This window comes from Piliocolobus tephrosceles, chromosome 8, assembly GCF_002776525.5.
Source record: "Piliocolobus tephrosceles isolate RC106 chromosome 8, ASM277652v3, whole genome shotgun sequence".
NCBI classification, from domain to species: domain Eukaryota; kingdom Metazoa; phylum Chordata; class Mammalia; order Primates; family Cercopithecidae; genus Piliocolobus; species Piliocolobus tephrosceles.
Window position 1 is genome coordinate 139,054,469 of NC_045441.1, and position 17,201 is coordinate 139,071,669.

The 17,201-nt window shown below is 42.0% G+C and overlaps 1 protein-coding gene across 2 annotated transcripts; it reads left to right on the top strand.

Annotated features, from left to right (window-relative positions):
• Positions 1 to 7,627: 7,627 nt before the first annotated feature.
• GIMAP2 (GTPase, IMAP family member 2) lies at positions 7,628 to 15,820 on the top strand. Of its 2 annotated transcripts, XM_023225494.1 has the most exons (4): positions 7,673 to 7,746; positions 9,330 to 9,365; positions 12,355 to 12,466; positions 14,501 to 15,820. In XM_023225494.1, the coding sequence occupies exons 3-4, from the start codon at positions 12,436 to 12,438 to the stop codon at positions 15,484 to 15,486; spliced, it is 1,017 nt and encodes a 338-aa protein (XP_023081262.1). In that variant the 5' UTR covers positions 7,673 to 7,746; positions 9,330 to 9,365; positions 12,355 to 12,435; the 3' UTR covers positions 15,487 to 15,820. The 2 variants fall into 2 exon arrangements, with proteins under 2 accessions (XP_023081261.1, XP_023081262.1); XM_023225493.1 differs by lacking the exon at positions 12,355 to 12,466 and having other exon boundaries at positions 7,628 to 7,746.
• The last annotated feature ends 1,381 nt before the right edge of the window (positions 15,821 to 17,201 follow it).

Below are 17,201 nucleotides of genomic sequence, written 5' to 3' on the forward strand. Positions count from 1 at the left end.
ATGGTACTGGTACCAAAACAGAGATATAGACCAATGGAACAGAACAGAACCCTCAGAAATAATACCACACATCTACAGCCATCTGATCTTTGACAAACTTGACAAAAACAAGAAATGGGGAAAGGATTCCCTAGTTAATAAATGGTGCTGGGAAAATTGGCTAGCCATAAGTAGAAAGCTGCAACTGGATCCTTTCCTTACTCTTTATATGAAAATTAATTCAAGATGGATTAGAGACTTAAATGTTAGACCTAATACCATAAAAATCCTAGAAGATAACCTAGGTAATACCATTCAGGACATAGGCATGGGCAAGGACTTCATGTCTAAAACACCAAAAGCAACAGCAACAAAAGCCAAAATTGACAAATAGGATCTAATGAAACTACAGAGCTTCTGCACGGCAAAAGAAACTATCATCAGAGTCAACAGGCAACTGACAGAATGGGAGAAAAATTTTGCAATCTACTCATCTGACAAAGGGCTAATATTTAGAACCTACAAAGAACTCAAACAAATTTACAAGAAAAAAACAAACAACCCCATCAAAAAGTGGGCAAAGGATATGAACAGATATTTCTCAAAAGAAGACATGCATACAGCCAACAGAGACATGAAAAAATGCTTGTCATCACTGGCCATCAGAGAAATGCAAATCAAAACCACAATGAGATACCATCTCACACCAGTCAGAATGGCAATCATTAAAAAGTCAGGAAACAACAGGTGCTGGAGAGGATGTGGACAAACAGGAACACTTTTATACTGTTGGTGGGATTGTAAACTAGTTCAACCATTATGGAAAACAGTATGGTGATTCCTCAAGGATCTAGAACTAGAAGTACCATATGACCCAGCCATCCCATTATGGTTATATACCCAAAGGATTATAAACCATGCTGCTATAAAGACGCATGCACACGTATGTTCATTGCGGCACTATTCACAATAGCAGACTTGGAATCAACCCAAATGTCCATCAGTGACAGACTGGATTAAGAAAATGTGGCACATATACACCATGGAATACTATGCAGCCATAAAAAAGGATGAGTTTGTGTCCTTTGTAGGGACCTGGATGCAGCTGGAAACCATCATTCTCAGCAAACTATTGCAAGAACAGAAAACCAAACACCGCATGTTCTCACTCATAGGTGGGAACTGAACAATGAGATCACTTGGACTTGGGAAAGGGAACATCACACACCAGGGCCTATTATGGGGAGGGGGAAGTGGGGAGGGATTGCATTGGGAGTTATACCTGATGTAAATGACGAGTTGATGGGTGCTGACAAGTTGATGGGTGCAGCACACCAACATGGCACAAGCATACATATGTAACAAACCTGCAAGTTATGCACATGTACCCTAGAACTTAAAGTATAATAATAAAGAAAAGAAAATGGCCATACTGCCCAAGGTAATTTATAGATTCAATGCCATACCCATTAAGCTACAAATGACTTTCTACACAGAATTGGAAAAAACTGCGCTAAAGTTCATATGCAACCAAAAAAGACCCCGCATTGCCAAGACAATCCAAAAGAACAAAGCTGGAGGCATCACGCTACCTGACTTCAAACCATACTAAAAGGCCACAGTAACCAAAACAGCATGGTACTGGTACCAAAACAGACATATAGGCCAATGGAACAGAACAGAGCCCATAGAAATAATACCACATATCTACAGCCATCTGATCTTTGACAAACTTGACAAAAACAAGAAATGGGGAAAGGATTCCCTAGTTAATAAATGGTGCTGGGAAAATTGGCTAGCCATAAGTAGAAAGCTGAAACTGGATCCTTTCCTTACTCTTTATATGAAAATTAATTCAAGATGGATTAGAGACTGAAATGTTAGACCTAAAACCATAAAAACCCTAGAAGAAAACCTAGGAAATACCATTCAGGACACAGGCATGGGCAAGGAATTCATGTCTAAAACACCAAAAGCAACGGCAGCAAAAGCCAAAATTGACAAATAGGATCTAATTAAACTACAGAGCTTCTGCACAGCAAAAGAAACTATCATCAGAGTCAACAGGCAGCCTACAGAATGGGAGAAAATCTTTGCAATCTACTCATCTGACAAAGGGCTAATATCCAGAACCTACAAAGAACTCAAACAAATTTACAAGAAAAAAACAAACAACCCCATCCAAAAGTGGGCAAAGGATATGAACAGACATTTCTCAAAAGAAGACATGCATACAGCCAACAGACACATGAAAAAATGCCCATAATCACTCGCCATCAGAGAAATGCAAATCAAAACCACAATGAGATACCATCTCACACCAGTTAGAATGGAAATCATTAAAAAGTCAGGAAACAACAGGTGCTGGAGAGGATGTGGAGAAATAGGAACACTTTTACACTGTTGGTGGGACCGTAAACTAGTTCAACCATTATGGAACACAATGTGGTGATTCCTCAAGGATTTAGAACTAGAAATACCATTTGACCCCGCCATCTCATTACTGGGTATATACCCAAAGGATTATAAATCATGCTGCTATAAAGACACATGCACACGTATGTTTATTGCGGCAGTATTCACAATAGCAAAGACTTGGAATCAACCCAAATGTCCATCAGTGACAGACTGGGTTAAGAAAATGTGGCACGTATACACCATGGAATACTATGCAGCCATAAAAAAGGATGAGTTAATGTCCTTTGTAGGGACATGGATGCAGCTGGAAACCATCCTTCTCAGCAAACTATCGCAAGAACAGAAAACCAAATACCGCATGTTCTCACTCATAGGTAGGAATTGAACAATGAGATCACTTGGACACAGGAAGGGGATTATCACACACTGGGTCCTATTGTGGGGAGGGGCGGGGGAGGGATAGCATTAGGAGATATACCTAATGTAAATGACGAGTTAACGGGTGCAGCACACCAACATGGCACATGTATACACATGTAACAAACCTGCACGTTGTGCACATGTACCCTAGAACTTAAAGTATAAAAAAAAAAGTGGGCAAAGGACATGAACAGACACTTTTCAAAAGAAGACATACATGCAGCCAACAAGCATATGAAAAAATGCTCAACATCACTGATCATTAGAGAAATGCAAATCAAAACAACAATGAGAGACCATCTCACACCAGTCCAAACGACTATTATTAAGAAGTCAAAAATTAACAGATGCTGGTGAGGTTGCCGAGAAAAGGGAACACTTATACACCATTGGTAGGAGTGTAAATTAATTCAACATTTATGGAAAGCAATGTGGTATTTCCTCAAAGATCTAAAAACAGAACTACCATTTGACCCAGTAATCCAATTACTGGGTGTATACTCAAAGAAATATAAATCATTCTGTCATAAAGACACATGTATGTTCACTGCAGCACTATTCACAATAGCAAAGACATGGAATCAACCTAAATCCCCAACAATGGTAGACTGGATAAAGAAAATGCAGTACATATGCACCATAGAATACTCTGCAGCCATAAAAATGAATGAGATCATATCCTTTGCAGGAACATGGATGGAGCTGGAGGCCATTATCCTTAGCAAACTAACACAAGAACATAAAGCCAAATATTGCATATTCTCCCTTATAAGTGGAAGGTAAATGATGAGAATAGATGAACACATAGAAGTGAACATCAGACACTGGGGATTACCAGAGGGTTAAGAGTAGGAGGAGGAGAGGATGAGAAAAAAGACTTATTGAGTACTAAGCTTAATACTTGGGTAATAAAATAATCTGTACAACAAACTTCTATGACACATGTTTACCTATATCACTAACTTGCACATACACCCCTGAACTTAAAAGTTGAAAAAAAAAGATGTTAAACAACTGGGTTATTTGTATATCTCCTTTTCTGAAGTATCTGTTCAATTTTTGCCCATTTTTATTAGGTTATGTGTCTTCTTTAAATTATTGAGTTATAAAAAGTTCTTTATCATGAATAACATATTTTTCGAGATACATTTTTGAGAATTTTTTCTCCTAGCTGTGGCAAGGATTCCTTCCTTTCTCTTTCTCTTCCATACTTCCTTTCTTTCTTCCTTTCTATCTTTTTTGTATAAACACAGCTATATACTGCCTTTTAAGCACTGATTTAACTACATTCAATGAGTTATGGTAAGTTTTGTTTTCATTATCAGTTTTCAAATTTTGACACATTTGGGCATTATCTAGACATCATATTGTTATTGATTTCTTTGCATCATCCAATTGTTGTCAGAGAACATACTCTGTATGGTTTCAGTAGTTTCAAATTTATTGAGACTACTTTCCATCATATTATGTCTTCATGAAAGTAGATGTTCACTTGAAAAAGAATACATATTCTGCAGTTGTAAAGCATAATGTTTTATAAGTATCAGTTATCTCAAGATGGTTAATAGTACTTTTCTGATCTTCTATATCATCATGAATTTTTTTATCAAGTTATTCTATCAACCACTAAAAAAGAAGTATTAAAATCTCCAGCTGCTTGTGGCCTTCTTTCTCCCTCTAGTCCTGACAATTTTTGTTTCATGTATTTTGAATCTGTTATTATATATATATTTATCATTTTTGTTTTTATTAAAGTTTTTTCCTTAAAGAACAGTTACAGAAAAGGAAAATTATAAACTTTTCTCTAGACACTGCTGTTCCTGACCCTAATTTATGGAACTGCAAATCCGTCTTTCTACCAAAGTAAGATAAAGCCAACACTGAAAATGGACAGTTAGATGAAATGAACATGTGTCGTGTAGGTGATCCACTGAATTCATTAGACCTGTAGATGCCTTGCACTCCCACTTACGTTATCCAATATTTTTTATTTATAAACCTAAATTATTGGGCCAGACGCAGTGGGTCACGCCTGTATTCCTAGCACTTCGGGAGGCCAAAGCGGACGGATCATGAGGTTAGCAGATCAAGACCATCCTGGCTAACACAGTGAAACCCCGTCTCTATTTAAATAAATAAATACATACATACATACATACATACAAAAAATTAGCCTGGCCTGGCGGCCAGCGCCCGTAATTCCAGCTACTTGGGAGACTGCGGCAGGCTAATTGCTTGAACTCAGGAGGTGGAGATTGCATTGAGCCGAGATTGTGCCACTGCACTCCAGCCTGGGTGACAAGTGAGACTCCAAATCAAAATAAAATAAAATAAAATAAGCCTGAAGTATTCTTTTTTGGTATTCAGAGAAGCATATATTATAATTCTGGTATTCTAAGTTGACAGTTTTTTCTCATAAATTCTATTTATGATTTAGAAAATTGGTAAGCTTTCAGTTTGATGCATATTACATTACCTTGGTTTCACACATAAAACAATAAGAAATAGGCCCCAGTTAGTGTTTTTACACAGAATATTTCATTTTTCGGACTAAATTATAGACTTACAGATTATAGATATCAAGCAGGAGTTGCCTGTGTATTGTTCTTCAAGCACACTTATGAGATTGTACAGTAAAGGATCTGGAAGAAAATGAAACAAAACAACAATTGTGTGTTATAAAGGTGGTAGTGTTCACCCAGGTTCCTTAGGGTCCACTGCATTCCCCAGTCTCCATCATAGTGTCTCCAGAATTGGTGGGTTCTTGGTCTCAATGGCTTCAAGAACGAAACTGTGGACCCTCACGGTGAGTGTTACAGTTCTTAAAGATGGTGTGTCCCCAGTTTCTTCCTTCTGGTTGGTTCTTGGTCTCGCTGGCTTCAGGAGTGAAGCTGCAGACCTTCGCAGTGAGTGTTACAGATCTTAAAAGCAGCACGTCTGAAATTGTTTGTTCTTCCCGAAGGGTTTGTGGTCTCACTAGCCTCAGATGGGAAGCTGCAGACCTTCAGGGTGAGTGTTACAGCTCATAAAAGCAGGGTGGACCCAAAGAGTGAGTGATAGCAAGAGTTATTGCAGAGGGGAAACACAAAGCCTCCCCATGTGGAAGGACACCAGTGCCGGTTGCCCCAGCTGGCTGGCGGGAGAGCCTGCTTTTATTCCCTCATCTGGCCCCACCCACATCCTGCTGATTGGTCCATTTTACAGAGAGCTGATTGGTCCATTTTGACAGAGTGCTGATTGGTGCATTTACAATCCCTAAGCTAGACACAGAGTGCTTGGTGCATTTACAATCGGCTAGCTAGACATAAAAGTTCTCCAAGTCCCCACTAGGTTAGGTAGATACAGAGTACTGATTGGTGTATATACAAACCTTTAGCTAGACACAGAGTACTGATTGGTCTATTTACAATCCCTTAGGTAGACATAAAAGTTCTCCAAGTCCCCACTAGACTCAGGAGCCAGCTGGCTTCACCTAGTGTATTCCCTTGGTGGAGCTGCCCTGCCAGTCCCGAGGAATCCACTTCTCAGGGGGTCATTTGCACCTGTACTCTTCAGCCCCTGGGCGGTTGATGGCACTGAGTGCTGTGGAGCAGGGGGCAGCGCGCGAAGAGGCAGCTGAGGCCCAGTGAGAGCTGGAGCACAGCACCGGCCTGCCGCACTGCTCGGACCGGCCCACCCACCGCAGCTGCTGGCCCAGGTGCTAAGCCCCTCACTGCCCTGGGCTGGAGGCGCTGGTCAGCCACTCTGAGTGCCGGCGGGGGAGAAGTGCCCATGCCCGCGGGAACTCGCGCTGGACTGTTCGTGCAGCACCCAGCCGGTGCCTCTCCCTCCACACCTCCCTGCAAAGCAGAGGGAGCCGGCTGCAGCCTCAGCCAGCCCAGAGAGGGGCTCCCACAGTGCCGTGGAGGGCTGAAGTGCTCCTCAAGCACTGCCAGAGTGGACGCTGAGGCTGAGGAGGCACCGAGAGCAAGGGCTGCTAGCATGTTGTCACCTCTGGATAGGAGAGCCATGTGATTAGGAGCCTAGGGCTATGTGATTATTCTTGACCAATGAGTTTGGAAAGAAAGCAATGCATATCACTACTAATCTGGGGGTATTTAAAGACAATACAAATTCCATGTCTTTCTTCCCCTGCTGTGGCAACTGCCCTATGTATAAGAAAAAGAATATTTGGATGATTTCAACTTTAATTATTAGCGTTATTCTTCTTGAATATAAACCACTCCAGATTATCACTATAGATATTTCCTAGACAATTTCTCCCCACAGGGAGGTTCTCTGAAATTACAGAGCTGGACAGGGAAGAAAGGCCCAGAAACCTAGAAGCCATGAATGAATTATGTAAAAATGTTTTGATTGTTAATGGTCCTTACAATCAGACTTGTACAACACCGGCCCCCTCAGGTTCCCCTTTCTGTGCCCTTCTTCCCCTGGGCAGTGCCTATCAGAGGCTCCTCTTTTCTCCCAGTGGCATCTGCTTTAGAACAATCCCTGCTGCCAGTGTGAATGAGGTTTAAGCCCTTCTCAGGGGGTCATTTGCATCTAGACAAACTTCTAACTGTTGGGACATATCCCAGCTGGGAAGGACTGAAATCTACCAACTTCCTTGGCATTCGTGCCTTTCTTTCTAGTCCAGATGAAATAATTAAAACACTCTTTTTTCACTTTTGAGAAGAGACAGTTGGCCCACATGACAGTAAATAACTACTGATTAACTTTCCATTTAAACTTTATTTTGTTTAATGGCATGAAAGAGAATTTCAGACACAGGCACGTGGTGGGGTTTGTTAGCAGTCAGGAAGCTCAGTGAAGATTCAAGAGAGGAAGACCAACTGGAGTTTTGGTTTTACTTTCTTTTTCTCTTAGAGCTGAGCTACATGATAACAGGACTGAACAGGGAGCCAACTGTTTCTTTGGACAGTAAATCAGGTAAGCCAAGATTTACAAAAAGTTTTGCAGTGTTGATTTCTAGGTTCCAAGCCATGCACAAACATTTTCATTTTTCCTAGAACAAATTTGTCCTATTTTAAGAGAAACAATTTAGAGTGACTGCCTTTTCCTTAAGTGAAGCCAGTTTACAGGAAACTGGTGCAATTTACTTTACACATCACTGGCAAAGAAAGAATTTCCATAGTATAAAGCCAATAAAAAGTGCTAACTGGGAAGAATCTGGGCATTAACATGTGGCTTTCAGTTTTCTGTGCTTGTAGGCTTGGTCTATGCCTGCCAGATTTAAGCAAGAGAAACTAGCTGATGAAAATGTACCGATACTTCTCACTGCATAGTAGTTCCTAGATTGCAAGGACTTTATAACCAATGGCTGTTGGGGAATAAGGAAAATTCAAGCAATTGATGGATCAAGTGAAGTGTATTTCTGGCTTAAAGGATTGCACGGCTTCCCAGAGTCATAATCTTAATTCATTGAGTCTCTCAGCAAAGACTCAACATGAGGGAGGAGGTTTGGAGAGAGTAGAGGAGGGAAGGAGGCAAGGTAGAAAAAGAAAGAGAGGGAAAGGGAGGACTGAGCCTCAGGTGTAAGGGAAGGCACACCTACAAAGAAAGCTGACAGAAGGGAAGAGTGTGCAGGCAAAACAAAAACAGAAGGGAGCCGGGCTGACCTGTGAGAGGACGGGAGGAAGGAAGCGAGAGAGAACTGGGCGTGAGGCTTACGAACGAAACCCACTTCTCAGCTCCTCAGCAAGTGATTCCAGTTCTCTGTAAAGTAGGAAGGCATTCTTTTCCCACCCATCTTGTCCCTTATTAGTAGACAAATGAAGCATGGTTGTTTAGAAATATAAGGATCTGGCCGGGCGCGGTGGCTCAAGCCTGTAATCCCAGCACTTTGGGAGACCGAGACAGGCGGATCAGGAGGTCAGGAGATCGAGACCATCCTGGCGAACACGGTGAAACCCCGTCTCTACTAAAAAAATACAAAAAACTAGCCGGGCGAGGTAGCGGCGCCTGTAGTCCCAGCTACTCGGGAGGCTGAGGCAGGAAAATGGCGTAAACCCGGGAGGCGGAGCTTGCAGTGAGCCGAGATCCCGCCGCTGCACTCCAGCCTGGGAGACAGAGCGAGACTCCGTCTCAAAAAAAAAAAAAAAAAAAAGAAATATAAGGATCTTGGCCTAGCGTGGTGGCTTACGCTTTTAATTCCAGCACTTTGGGAGGCCGAGGCGGGTGGATCATTTGAGGTCAGGAGTTCAAGACCAGCCTGGCCAACATGGTCAAACCTTGTCTCTACTAAAACTACAAAAATTAGCCAGGGGTGGTGGTGCACACCTGTAATCCCAGCTACTCGGGAGTCTGAGGCAGGAGAATCACTTGAACCCAGGATGTGGAGGTTGCAGTGAGCCAAGATCGCACCACTGTACTCCAGCCTGGGTGACAGAGTGAAACTGTGTCTCAAAAAAAAAAAAGAAAGAAAAGAAAAAAAGAAAGAAAAAGAAAAGAAAAATAAAGATCTTTCAGGATTTAGAACTGAAAAATAAGTTTCTTGTCTGTCTATTTCTCAGGAACACCAATGGACCAAAATGAACACAATCACTGGGGTAAGAAAGTGACTTCTCGTGTGTGTGTGTGTGTGTCTCTTCTGATGATGTTGGGGCAAAATAAAAAAGAATGAAGGATCTTATTCTAACTCCCACAGCTACCACCACTGGCAGCTGAAAATTGCGGGATTTTGTTTTGGTTTTGTTGTTGTTGTTCGTTTGTTTGTTTTGAGATGGTGTCTCGCTCTGTCACTCAGGCTGGAGTGCAGTGGCGCAGTCTTGGCTCACTGCAACCTCCACCACCCAGGTTCAAGTGATTCTCCTGCCTCAGCCTCCTGAGTAGCTAGGACTACAGGCACACACCACCATGCCCAGCTATTTTTTTATTATTATTATTATTTTTAGTAGAGACGGGTTTTCCGCCAGCCTCGGCCTTGCAAAGTTCTGGGATTACAGGCATGAACCACCACATCTGGCCTGAAAATTGTTAAAATACTCACCAGGATCCAAAATATGCATCCAGGCTTTTCCCTTATGCACAAATCTTTCAGATCTCTTTGAAATATTCCTTCTCCTACCATTCAGTCTTCTCTTCCTTCTCTCACACTTCTATAGATTCTTTGTCTCTCTCTCTCTCTGTCTCTGACTCTACCATTCCCTTTCTTTCCCTTGTCCTCTCTCTCTCTCTCCTCTTCTTGCACCTGTTTCTGCTATCTGTATGGTATGGGTGTCTCTCTCTCTTTCTCTGTATCTTGACCTCCCCTTTCCCACTCCCTCCTCCTCACTCTCTGCCCCTCGCCAGCCCTATCTTCAGTCTCTTACGTCAAGAAGAGCCCAGATCTTCCTCCCTTCCAAGTTCCCTTCACACTCAACCCTCACCTGTGAGAAATAGGAGGTCTCTGGCTTCATTGTGTATGGAACTTGTTTATTAACAAGCTGAACGCTGCGATCCAAATGAGAAACAACTTTTTCCCTCCCATCACTGCCTCTTATTATCCAATCTTGATTTCCTTTTGTTTTGGTTGGGGGGCTGGTGATGGAGTCTTGCTCTGTGGCCCAGTCTCACTCTGTGGCTCACTGTAACCTCTGCCTCTCAGGTTCAAGTGATTCTCCTGCCTCAGCCTCCTGAGTAGCTGGGATTACAGGCATGTGTCACTATGCCTGGCTAATTTTTGTATTTTTAGTAGAGACAGGGTTTCATCATGTGGGCCAGGTTGATCTACAACTCCTGACCTCAAGTGATCTGCCTGCCTCAGCCTCGCAAAGTGCTGGGATTACAGGTATGAGCTGCCACGCCTGGCCATAATCTTGATTTATTGATGCCATCTCAGGCAGTTGCCTTTATGATTGATACAGACTAGAAGAATAGTCTATTAAAGTCCCTATTCCACATATATCAGGTGTTGTAGTGTTCGGTGCCATCTAATATCAAACTTACATTCAGTATGAGTTTCTCCTTCCTCTACCTCAGTCTCAGCCTCAGCCTCAGCCTGAACTCTGGACCTTCCAAAAGTCCTCCTCTCCCTTCCAGCTCTGCCTCCTCAACCCTCACGCTAGTCCCTCTTTCCCCATCAGGCAGGAGGATGGGTGACTGGAGAAAGAAAGTGGAGTGCTTGAGTCCCATTGTCTTTGCAGTTGTCTCCTGGCTGGTCCTCACTGCCATCCCATGCCCCATTACAGCAGACACCCTCCACTGTGCGAGGACACTGTGGAGGCCCCATGGGGCTGATGCTTTGTATGCTTCCCGCCAGAAGCTATGACCTCTCCGGCTGAATTATCCAACTAGACCTCTGCTCCCACTCTCATGGCACCCCTGGCTTCCTCTTACTATTGCACTCCCCTTGTCATACAAGGCAGGCCTTTGGCAGGGCCTCATCAAGGCAACTGTGCCTCATTATTTTCTATAAGATCCCTTCTGTCCATGGGAAACCCCCTAAGCCATTGCTTCTTACACCCTATCCTGGTCTCCTAGTTGGCTCTAGTCTGCCTTCAAAATTTAGAATTCTCCAGAAAGGAAATAGACACCAATTTCCATGTTTATACATGTCTCCAAACTCCAGGTAATATCTTACTTCTCTCTAAATTTGCTCAAGAATTCTCTTCACTTTGCTGCACTTGGATAGGCTTACCAGTTTCTGTCATTCAGCAGACACCTATCTGGGAAATGACCTACCTATCTCTCAACTTCGGTGACATGCCCAATATTTATGAGTGGATGTTTTAGAGACTCTCTCACTTGGCTTTGGATGCAGATAATTCTCTTCCCTATACCCTCCCCACAGGAGAGAATGAGGCTGCACTCCCTAGGAGGCCAGCAACTCAGGACTCCCACCAGTTCTCTTCAGTGACTCCCTTGATTTCTGTTTTCATAGGCGAGAGGAAAACAGTTTTTCATAGAGCAGTTTGGCTGCCTCTAAGCAAGCACCAGCAAGGTGTATCAGGAGCTGCTTGGCTGCTGTTTTCAGAATATAGAAATCTGTAATGTAATGCCTGCTTCCTTTTAAGTAAAAGTGTATGCTGCATGCCCACTGTGAGGCCATAACTTCACTGGCATACAGAAAATAAGAATAAATGTCCATAAGTTTTGGTCAATTTGGCTGCAAGAGAAAATACTTAAATATATGCAACAAGTATTGGTGTAGCAGCATGGCAAAGCACTAATACTTCAGGCATAGAAAACGGGCAGGTTCATCTGCCAGCTTTTTCATTTACAAAACTGGTTAATTTTAATAGCTCTAAGTTCTTGGCCAAGTTGCAGATTCATGTGTAAAATAAGGTGAATAAAAGGAACCCATGGGTAAAAAGGTTGACAAACCATTTCCTTTTCTGCCTGAGAATTTAATCTTTGGTTAAACGTTTTAGCTCAGATTCTCTAGTAATTTAATAAGAGTAAAATGTCTATAACATTATTAGGAACTTTGCTTATGGTTGAAAACTTCTCTTGATGGGCGAATTATATCTATGCTGAAAGAACTATAAATACATGCTAGGAAGCTCTTTGGAACCTCCCTGAGCAGAGTGACTCTTATAACTCTCATGTTCCTTGCAGGGAATCTGGAAGCTAAACCCCAGGGTTGCTATAAGAGACATTGGCTCCTGTGAGTCCAGGTGGCTTCTCTAACTGCTCAAGATGCCATCTCCTTGCCCTGGGACATCCCCAGGTAACAGTTTGCAGTGTTCCATGAATTGCTACATAGACTTCTACTAGGTGGAAGGCCCAACATTGTCCCTCTGGCAAGCTAAGATTTCCATTAGAGTAGACTAGTGTCCCAGTGAGGCCCATGGCAGTTCTGTGAGCCCAAGAGGTCATTTGAACCAAATAAGAACAAGAACCCTGGTGGGCATTGCAGCACCTAACCCTAATTCATACCATTGCTAGGAGGAGTACATTAGGTAATGAAGGTAAACCACTTGGAACAGATCCTGGCACATTAAAAGTTCTCAATAAATGGTAGATTTCACTAACTATTTAGGACTTTGTCCAAGTTACTTAACCGCTGCATGCAAGTTACTTCCTCTATAAGGAGGTTGCTATAAACAATCCTAGCCTAATTTTCACTAAGTGCTTTAGTGCACCAGCACTCTTTTAAGTTCTTTACATATATTAACTTATTTAATACTTAGAACACCACCACATGGAGTAAACCATCACATGCAGAGAAATTAATCAGTTGTCCAAGATCATATGACTAGCAATGTAAAGACAATTAAAACTAAGCAATCCAGCTCCAGATTCTTTATTCTTCACCACTGCATGCTGCCTCTCAGAAAGCTCATTTTCTTTGTACAGTCTAAGTTCCTTCTAAGCTCTGATATTCTGTAGTCAATGTAGACGTTCTTTCTCCAACTTTCTTTCTGCAACATGAGAGTAAGGAACAGCTAAACCCCAAAAGGCAATGGGCTTAGCAGAAGGGTCTTAGTTTGTTTGGATATTCCCTCCAGAAAGATTCTTCTGTTATCATGGTATTCCATTTCATTCATACAGGTCAAATGTTCCTCCCTTACAGTAAAGGAATCAAGGGGTTAACCCTCAGGAGTCAGAGTACCCCTACCTTGCAAGTTAAATACCTCATCTCTCCACTATAAAGCTGCATCTTGAGTCTTCCATGAACCTGCCCTAGACAAGTCATTCCTTTCACTGCCATGTGGACCAGCAGAAATGGCACCATGGCTCCTATGCCTTCCCCTTTAAGGGGAATGAATGAAGCACATTTTTTCCCTAAAGTCTCAAGCTCCTTCATATCTCTGTCCCCATTCACTCCTCTCCCCAGAACCTTACCCACGTTGAAGGGAAATGGGGAAGGAGAGAGGGAAGTTTACCATATTCTGTGACTATCTTATACAAAAATTATGCCATCCTTTCTAAGCAAAATTATGATATCCTTTATAAGAGCTCAGTTGTTTCTTCACTAATAAAAATAATTTTACACTGCTCATTCTAATATTTTGCTGGTCCAGACACTTCCCTGGTAGTCATGACCCCACTCTGCCCAGCAAAGGTCAGAGGAGAAACCTCTGGCCTTGAAACAGAGCCAGGTCACTTGACCCACATTGAGATGGAACCCGTGGCCTTGCCTACACATCTCTGATCTCCAGAGAACTTTTCTTCTAGAGATCCAGGACTGAGTGATTCAGGCAACCATTGCATGATGAGAAATGTTTCTAAATCCATCTCGTCCCCAAGTATGTTTTCCTAGGCTCCAAATGGCAATATCCTACAGTCCTAGAGAAATCAAGTTAGTTTTCATTTCATACATGAAATAGATGTGAGAGTATCCTTTTACATAATGGGGAATACCTCCTTACCAATAAAAAATATTCCACTGCCAGCCGGGCGTGGTGGCTCACACCTGTAATCCCAGCACTTTGGGAGGCGGAGGTGGGCAGATCACGACGTCAGGAGATCAAGACCACGGGGTGAAACCCCATCTCTACTAAAAATACAAAAAAAAAAAAAAAAAAAAAATTAGCCGGGCGCTATGGTGGGTGCCTATAGTCCCAGTTACTCAGGAAGCTGAGGCAGGAGAATGGCATGAAACCAGGAGGTGGAGCTTGCAGTGAGCCTAGATTGTGCCACTGCACTCCAGCCTGGGTGACAGAGTGAGACTTGGTCTCAAAAAAAAGAAAGAAAAAGAAAAAAAAATTCCACTGCCATGGTCAATGTGGTGATAACACAGTAAACTTGCTCCTCACAGGATCACATGCAAAGGGCCAATGTGCCAGCAGATCTGAGCTGAGAATCATCCTTGTGGGCAAAACAGGAGCTGGCAAAAGTGCTGCAGGTAACAGCATCCTCAGGAAGCAAGCATTTGAATCAAAGCTGAGTTCCCGGACCTTGACTAAGACTTGCAGCAAAAGTCAGGGAAGCTGGGGAGATAGAGAGATTGTCATTATTGACACACCAGATATGTTTTCTTGGAAGGACCACTGTGAAGCTCTGTACAAAGAGGTGCAGAGGTGCTACTTGCTCTCTGTACCAGGACCCCATGTGCTGCTCCTGGTGACTCAGCTGGGCCGCTACACCTCACAGGACCAGGAGGCTGCACAGAGGGTGAAGGAGATCTTTGGAGAGGATGCCATGGGACACACAATTGTCCTCTTTACCCACAAGGAAGACCTCAGTGGTGGCTCCCTGATGGATTACATGCGCAACTCTGATAACAAAGCCCTAAGCAAGCTGGTGGCAGCATGTGGTGGGCGAATCTGTGCCTTTAATAACCGTGCTGAAGGGAGAAATCAGGATGACCAAGTGAAGGAGCTAATGGACTTGATTGAGGATCTGTTGATGGAGAAAAATGGTGATCACTATACCAATGGGCTGTACAGCCTAATACTGAGGTCTAAATGTGGATCTGTGGGATCAGATCAAAAATTAAAGGAATTCAAAGAGAGCCTTATAAAGTATATGGAAACTCAGAGAAGTTACATAGCCTTGGCTGAAGCAAATTCCCTAAAAAGAGCCTTAATCAAAACACAACTGTGTGTTTTATTTTGTATTCAGTTGTGTCTCAGATTGCTAATTCTGTTGCTTTGCATATTGCACAGCATGTGCACTTTGTTTTGTTGCTTACTCTTTAGTATGTGCAATTTACTGTGCAGCTTGCTGTTTATTATACCCAAAAAGTTAATAATATTTTCGAGAACAGTTATTAGACTAGAACGCAGGACTCCTAGGTTATAGTTACAGATCCCAGTTATTATTTACTCACTAGTGGGTGAATCACAGTGCTTTCCCTGTAAAATGTGGTACCCGATGTCATATTTGAGATTCTATGAAATGTTTAAATCTTAACATCACTCCAATTATTAATGAACCAAATCATACGATAAGTTACTGTCTGCATTGAAATATAATATCAAAGCCTTTTGAAATCTGTAAACATAAAATTTCTCTCGTTTTCAAATATTTAAAGCCAGTTTTATGTTCCTAAAAACTCATTTTCTTCTTTCTAGTACTACCGTTTCTACTGAATATAATGAAAATGGCAATAAAATATTATTACATAAACTGTAAAGTTCCTTTGATCATATGTTGTTAATTCTCCTCTATAGTTTTCTCCTTAGAAAATGGTAAGTGGACACATGACTCATTTTAGCCAAATTTTAGCCCTGACGTCCTTCAGATTGATCACTGAAACATAGGTAAAGACAAATGTCACAAAAGATAGTAAATTGGACTGGATATTCTGAAGCATCATCTTGCTAGGTGCAAACAGAGGCTACATTTATTCAAAGAAACATAATTTTTATAATTGATGAGTTCACCAGAAAAATAAAGAAAATTCCAAAGATGGAGCAAACAATATTTTTTTAAAATGAGGAGCACAAACTGGAGTTGAGGCCCATGAGGAATACATGAACAAGGAAGGCAGAGCTGACCAACAGACAAATGCTGGTACCAATCCTGAGATGAAGAAATCAATCTTGGGTTGTTAATAAAATTGGAGAGGTGATTTGGAGCGTTCTGTATTAATTTAGGACCTTCCAGGAAACTAAAGTTATCCAAAATTAGTTCAATTCTTGACATCCAGTAGAAGAAAACACAGTCTTCTCTACAGGAAACCATCTCCAATTCACTTGAGTATTCAGATGGAATTAATTCAGTAAAGTGAACCTAAATCATGTCCCTATGAACAAGATCAAAAAGATTTAAAAACCCAACAGAAGTAGACTCAGAAACTTTAATATCACAGTACTAGTTACAGTGTACTAAGTAGCTATGAAATATTTCTTAAAATATCATACACAGTGGCCGGGCGCGGTGGCTCAAGCCTGTAATCCCAGAACTTTGGGAGGCCAAGACGGGCGGATCACGAGGTCAGGAGATCGAGACCATCCTGGCTAACATGGTGAAACCCCGTCTCTACTAAAAAATACAAAAAACTAGCCGGGCGAGGTGGCGGGCGCCTGTAGTCCCAGCTACTGGGGACGCTGAGGCAGGAGAATGGCATAAACCCGAGAGGCAGAGCTTGCAGTGAGCTGAGATCCGGCCACTGCACTCCAGCCTGGGCGACAGAGCGAGACTCCATCTCAAAAAATATATATATATATCATACACACACAGCCCAAATTAAAAAGGAACAAAAAACTACCAAAGATGATGAACTGTATTTGAAAAAACTCATGAAATTTTAATAAATCAAATTATAATTGATTTTTAAAAAGTTAATGATGACTACTCCTATTAATGATGGGGAAGTGAATTGATTACATAAACTCCTCCGTGAGCAGCAGTTATAAAAACTTTTAAATTTTTAAATCGATGTAAAGATACTGGAAAACATCTAAAAGTGGACAGATGAAAAAAGAGAATTTCTCTCAAACATTGCAGGCATTTGTATTAAAATTTAGAACAACAAAAGATGCAGACTATCACTGCTTCTATTTAGCATTTTA